The sequence below is a fragment of the Ipomoea nil genome, unplaced genomic scaffold, assembly GCF_001879475.1.
Source record: "Ipomoea nil cultivar Tokyo-kokei standard unplaced genomic scaffold, Asagao_1.1 scaffold0176, whole genome shotgun sequence".
NCBI classification, from domain to species: Eukaryota; Viridiplantae; Streptophyta; class Magnoliopsida; order Solanales; family Convolvulaceae; genus Ipomoea; species Ipomoea nil.
In genome coordinates this window covers 1,010,294-1,017,240 of record NW_017616604.1, presented here as the reverse complement: position 1 = coordinate 1,017,240, position 6,947 = coordinate 1,010,294, and the positions used below count along the sequence as shown (strand labels likewise).

Below are 6,947 nucleotides of genomic sequence, written 5' to 3'. Positions count from 1 at the left end.
AGTCTACACTTCCACATCGTTAGGAGAAAGCCTCGAACATGTCCGACACTTTGCTGGTTTACCTTCTGCTTCCATTCCACAACCACACCGAGTGATTCACCCATCTGAATCCTTGAGTGAAGATGAAAAAATACTGGCTAAAGTCTATGGCACCCAAGCTCCTACATCCGAGATTCCAACTGTTGAGGCTACTGCTCATCCTGATTCCACCACATTCAAAATACGAGAGGTCACTAATCTCCTTGGTGGTTCATCTGCTCATGTGTCTGATTCCAGTCAATCTGTGTCTCCTGTCCACTCCCCATCCAAGGAGACAAGAAGGTCGAATAGAAAGAATGTTCATGTGAAAGTTGTGGTTGAATCTGGTGATGACAGTGCTGATATAGATCAACCAGAGAAGAAAAGGAAGTCTAGTGAGCCTGCAAAACCTGAGATCAATCCTCCTGTTCAACAAGTGTTTAAAACTCTACGATTTTTTTGTTAAGCAAAAGGGTTCTGTTGCTGCTCAACCTACTATCGTTCCCACATCTTCTACCAGAAAAGGGAAACCTTCTACTCGTACCAGAGGTCGGAGCATTACACCTGAGGTTCAAGCTGTTGAGGATCCTGACACATCCATCTACAAACCTCAGTTTGTTTCCCCTACTGCTCAGGCCAAGTGGTCCACCATGGTCAGAAGAAATCTGATCGTCCAAAGATCAGTTGATAAAAATCAAATGAATTTGGTTTGTGATGTTCTGCCTTTGCTGAGTGAAGTGGGTCTGCTGAAGACTGTCACTGCCATCTGTCCTTATTCGAAGCTGCTCACCTATGAATTTTACTGTAATCTCAATGATGAGATGGACAGTTTGTCTGGAGTGCGTCCAATGCAGATTTTCATTCGTGGTTAATGGTATGTGTTTGGCCCTGACATGATCAACGAGTACAATGGCCTGCAAGGAGTTCAACAGAACGCTATTACGGACTGGGGTGTAGTAGCCAAAACGATCACTGGTGGACAAGCTGATAGATGGCCTACTGGTGATAAGGATACCTTACCTAGCTCTCAGCTCACCTCCAAGTGTGTGATTCTTCATCGTCTTGCACTGCATAACTGGCTCCCTTCGGCTCATTTCCATACTGTTGGCAAGCAATTGGCCAGTCTCCTATTCAGAATTGGAACAAAGATGACCATTGATCTGGGGTCGTGGATCTACTACCACATTCTCACTCTTATTCACCATAGAGAACAGAAGGTACGACTGCCCTTTCCCAATTTGATTTTTGGAATTCTTACATCTCAGGGCCTTGAGCCTATGGCGAGCGAGGTGATCAGTCCGACTCTTCTCTACACGGTTGATCGGCGTCTCTTGACTGGAGATCATATATGTGATGTTACACTGGTGACTGCCCCCTCCAATTCTGAGGCTGATACAGTGGCGGATGACTCGCCGCATGCACGAGATCTTCAACTCTCTATCCAATTGAAAGCAAGAGTCTCTGGGCTCAAGACAGTTCATGGCATAATTGCTAAACAGCTAACAAGGGCTCGTACGGAATTAGCCACTGTTCTTCTTCGTTTAAGCCTGACTGAGGCCACTGCTGCTGATCCTGTGAAGTCTGACAGTGAGACTCCCTCCAACGCTTGACCTGGCTTTGTCTCTCTTTTGGCAAAAAAGGGGGAGTATGAACTCAGGGGGAGTTGTTTGTGTTTGTGTACCTTCTGGCCCTGGCTGGGCGATTGTTTGTGATGGCACCTCTTTTTGAAGAATGTTTTTTTTTTTCTTGACTTTGTTTTGATCCAGCATGACGTGTATGCTGTGTTTTTACTTCTACTATGTTATCAAATATTGGGTTTGTTTTGTTTATGATAACCTATCGTAGTCTTTTGCAGTATTATACTTTTTAAGTAGTCGAGTTGTTTTGCCAAATTATAGCTAAAGGGGGAGTTTGTTAGTGTTTTATTTGTTCGAAACACCCCAACTTATAATTGGCAATATTATTATGGCATACTAAGATAAGATTAGCTTAGTGTCAGTTTTGTTCTACAGAGGACTGATCAATCAGACACAACAACAGAGGGACTGACACTGAAGATCTGTTTTAGGAAGCTGATTTCTTAAAGGCTGTACGCGGTTTAAAGAAGACAAGTTTCGAAAGAAGATCAGCGTATATTTCTTGGAAAGGTATGGACCGAATCTTTAAGATTACATTCTTCAAATATTGTCCTACCATCTACAATCAAAGATATCTATGGAGAGTGTTCTGATGATGGAACTATAAGTACTCTTGTTCGACGGGAATTAGGGTTACGCTTTTGAGAGAGAAGAAACACTCCGTATGAATTTATGAGATCCCATCTTTGATTATACTGCTCCTTCTCAACACAACATGTGTATGATGATTATGATGAAGAACATGAGAAGGATTCTTGTTGCTTAAACGAAAGGACACTACGGTCATACAGTTGTGGGAACAACTGAACAGAGCGTCACTGAAGTGGACTGCATCAGAATTGGCTCTCCAAGAGAAGGGATTTCTTTGGACTTCTGGATGCATGGCTCTCCATCTTTAACAATTCACTAAACCTATGTAGACTGGGTACGTACCTTGTGTGGGGCACTTGGGTGAGATTGTTATTTCTCTACCTTTGTACATTGGATTATGATTTAGTGGATTGGACGCCTAAGTGATCGTCCCCCAGACGTAGATACACACTTTATTGAACTGTGTAAACATCTTGTGTGTTGTTGTGTGTCGGTATCTCTTTCTTTTATCTTTTCTATGATCTATCTTACTGACTGGCTTTGTCGATGAATTAGCCAGTCTATTTCATCAGTCAATTAATCCAGTAAACTGGCTTTCTTTAGGCCTTTGACGTGTCATACCTCTTGGATAGTGTGAACTGTACCATCAAACATTTTAGCTTGATAGTACCAATGCCAGCAATCTCTAATGCATGGTCATCTCCCATGAACACTGATCCTGCAGAGACAGGTTCATATTCATGAAACCATTCTTTCCGTGAGGTCATATGCCATGTTTCTCCTGAGTCCATTAGCCAGACATCAGCTAGATTTTTCATGCCTTCAACAATTGTTGCTGCTTCACCAATTAAAACATCGCCTGCATCCGATGTACTCACAACACATCCCTGAGCATTTGATGTTTCGAGATTTTTGCCTTTGGCCCCATCCTTCTTGAGCTGCCGACACTCACTCTTGTAGTGCCCCTTTTTGCCACAGTACGTGAAAACACTTGACATTCTTCTTACCCCTTGACTTTGATCTACCTCGGTTGTGACTCCCACTGGAGCCAGGCTCCATTGATCTTCCTCTTGTCACTGTCAAGGCCTGAGATTGTGAGATTCCAACTTTGTCTTCTTTGTTTTTGCGCCGGCTTTCTTCTTCAAGAACCACAGCTGCAATATCATCGAAGACAAGTACCTCCTTGTTGTTGACTAGATTGATAATGAGTTGATCATATGAATCCTGTAGACTTTGGAGTAAGACTTCAACTCGTTCATTCACTTCTATTTTATAACTCAACGCCGAGAGTTGTGAAAATAGAGTGTTGAGAGTGTTGATGTGCTCAGTTACTGAGGATGTCTCCATCATCCTGAGAGTGTATAGCCTCCTCTTCAAGAAGATCTTGTTGTGCAGTGATTTGGCCTCATACAAATTTATGAGAGTATCCCATATCTCTTTTGCCGTACTTTTTTCTGCCACACTTGACAGAACTTCATCAGCAAGTGATAAGTGCAGATTGGCAATAGCGTTGCTATCCATTTCTGTCCACTTTGCATCGTTTGTGAAGTCGACTGGTCTTTCTTCAATTGCTGCAACGCAGTTATCTTTCTTGAGAACCTCTTTCATTCTCATTTTCCACAACGAGAAACTGTTCCCATTGAACTTTTCAATCTCGTACTTTGTCGTCATTGTAAGTGGTGTTCTTGATCTTGAGCAATATATCTAAATAGTATCGTATAATAGAAAACTACCTGTCCTGTGAACAGTACACCAGGAAAATATTTCTGGAGAAGAGAGGTGAGTCACAAATGGACTGCTTAAATACCAAGTCTTAACCAGATCTTTTCCTAGACATGTACAATCACTTTACCAATATGAGTTCTAACATAAACGATACAGTACAGATATATCTATGAACCAGCCTGGGGCTCTGATATCAGTTGTTAGGATCGATACGGTTCACAACACCAAAATACAGTAGCAACTTGGACCGGAAATAATGAGACCATTTCTAGTGTAAGATTTAAAATAAATCATACACAAAATAAAGGCAATTTGAAGAAGGATTTTCTGTATTGGCAAAAAGATATTACAATAGGAATTGCAAATATAACTCTCTATTCTACTCTGTATATTTTTGCTATGCTAATGGGAGGATTCCTGATGGAATGGGATGAGATTGGATGAAGAGGAGTTTCCTATTTATAGCAAACCCACTCCTGCAAATTCCTCTTGCTCTTTCTCCTGAAATGAGCATCTTGCTCTTTCTCCTGAAATGAGCATCTTGCTCTTTCTCCTGAAATGAGCATCTTGCTTTTTCTCCTTAAATGAGCATCTTGCTCTTTCTCTTGAAATGAGCATCTTGTTCTTTCTCAGAAATGAGCATCTTGCTCTTTCTCAGAAATGAGCACCTTGCTCTTTCTCCTTAAATGAGCATCTTGCTCTTTCAGAGATGAGCACCTTTCTCTTTTAGAGATGAACACCTTACTCTTAGACCAAGAGTTTGCTCTTGCTCCTAACCTCATCAGAAAAAGGTTCTGCTCATTTCCACATTTGACTTTAGTATTTACAGGGGATTGCCTTCGAAAATCTCCATATTTATGTGGAAATTACTTCGTCAGCTGATGCCCTTTCCAGATGTTGTTCAGAGATTTGGGTACTGTTTGCCCTCCATTTGTCCGCTATGCTAGAGTGAAGCTGCTGCGATGGATCACCTCTTGTACAGCTGTTTGGACACATTTTCGAGGGATTTTTGGTCTGGCGGCCACAACTGCTAGTTCTATTCGAGCGGAGTGTCATGCGTGGTGGCTCATGACGGTTCCGGGATCAACAGTTGACAACCTTGCGCAGCTCATACCGTGCTTTATTCTCTGGTTCATATAGTGCTCTTACAATAAGTGGCTTTATGACGGTCTGGCTTTCTCATCTGTTGGTGTTATTACAAAAGTAAAGAAGGAGATCTTGCTGATGATTTCATTCTCTCGGCCGCTCCGACGTGATTCCTATGCCCAGTTGCTGCTTTCTGCTGTCTTGGTAGCCAGGTTCGTGGCCCCGCCGCGGAGAGTCACAGTTTGGATGAAATGGCTCGCGCCGCCCACGGGCAGGCTCAAGCTAAATACAGACGCCGCTTTTAGCTTGAATGCAGCCGCAGGAGGTGCTTGTTTACGTGACTTTGCCGGACAGCTTGTGGCGGGTTTGTGTTTTCGCTACGATGCATCATCAGCTCTGGAAGCGGAGGTGAAGGCACTTCATTATGCCTTCCAATGGTGTGCCACCTTTGCCAAATGGCCCTGTGAGATTGAGGTTGATTCCTTGGCCCTTGCTAGCTTGGCGTCCTCAGATACGACGAGGATCCCGTGGAAGATTAAGGAAGCGATCCTGTATGTCCGCTCTTGTCTGCACGCGTGGGCCTCCGCTATTAAACACGTCTACCGGGAGGTCAATCGTGCAGCGGATGCTTTGGCTGAAGTCGGACTTCGCTTTGGTTCTTCACGAGTATTTTGTACGATTGACAGTTTGCCTGTAAAAGCCAAGCTGGCTATCATATATGACTTGAGAGGCTTTGCCTCCCACCGTTCCGTTTGACATTAATAATACTTCTCGTTCCTCTTAAAAAAAAATAATTTGTGGTTTAAAATTCATACATATATGCATTTGGCAAATGCATGTTATTCATAGAGACTAGAAGCAAAGAATAAAAAAAACAGTTGCTCAATTCAAATTGTGATCTTAAGATTTGTGAGTTTAATTTAATTAATTTGGTCTTAATTGCCAGAAAACTAATTATGTATTGAAGTGGACACAGATCAGAAGATGTATGTTGATACTAGATTGTACGTACCGGGTGGCCGATTGAGCTTATGAAGTCTTCAGATTACAGTGTGGTAAGGTGCATGTGTTGGTTGCATCTATCTCATCTCATTTTCATGGAGCTTATGAAGATGCAAGCTAAGGAATCTCTGATCTTCTAACATCATATCATATATGCACCAACTTAGTTCTCAACCAACGGAAAATCATCTTTACTGGAACGTGCAACGCCTTTATTCATACCAATTAGAATCATTTAAGTCATCATCCCTGGAAAGTAAAACACCATCATCTATAGCATAGAAATTAACCATAGAAATTGAAATAAATTTGGATTAAATAAAATTAAGAAAATTATGGATTAATTAAAAGTTACAAGTATAATTATTATTTTTTATTTGAAAATAAAAGTAGCTAGAAATCTAACCGTAAAATATCAACAGTAAATGCGTTGTTTCCGTACTCCCGTTGCTCTTCTTGAATACACTTGGCAGAAGATATAGTTGAGTTTGAACATTTATATAACTTGATTGATTTGAGAGTAGCTATATCTGCAAAGTCACTAGGAATCTTTTCAAAGTGATACATGTTCATGAGGACTAGACATTCAAGGACAGGAAAATGGCCATTCGTGGCTTTCCAAATTTGTAGATCACAATCATGTATGCATAAGAACTTTAATCCATGAAATCCTCCATCTTTGGGTTTCCATTTTCTTCCAACACCAGAATTATCCTCCAAGATAAGGACCTCAAGCTTCGGCAACATCCCAACAACATACATATTCTTCCAATTTAATTTTGTATTCCTGAGTCTTAATTTCTTAAGATTTGGCAAAAAATTCTCTATGCTCAACGTCCCCATATAATGAAGAAGTTCGCCACCAACAAATAGATCTTCCAGTTTATA

The 6,947-nt window shown here is 41.4% G+C and overlaps 1 protein-coding gene across 3 annotated transcripts; it reads right to left on the bottom strand.

Moving 5' to 3' along the window:
* Positions 1-5,854: 5,854 nt before the first annotated feature.
* On the bottom strand, positions 5,855-6,924 carry LOC109176694. 3 transcript variants are annotated; one of them, XM_019326109.1, is made up of 2 exons: positions 6,466-6,924; positions 5,855-6,330 (listed from the first exon to the last, which is right to left on the bottom strand). In XM_019326109.1, exons 1-2 carry the CDS (start codon positions 6,900-6,902, stop codon positions 6,327-6,329), a joined length of 441 nt encoding a protein of 146 aa, XP_019181654.1. In that variant the 5' UTR covers positions 6,903-6,924; the 3' UTR covers positions 5,855-6,326. The 3 variants fall into 3 exon arrangements, with proteins under 3 accessions (XP_019181654.1, XP_019181652.1, XP_019181653.1); XM_019326107.1 differs by having other exon boundaries at positions 5,855-6,308; XM_019326108.1 differs by having other exon boundaries at positions 5,855-6,253.
* Positions 6,925-6,947: the final 23 nt, after the last annotated feature.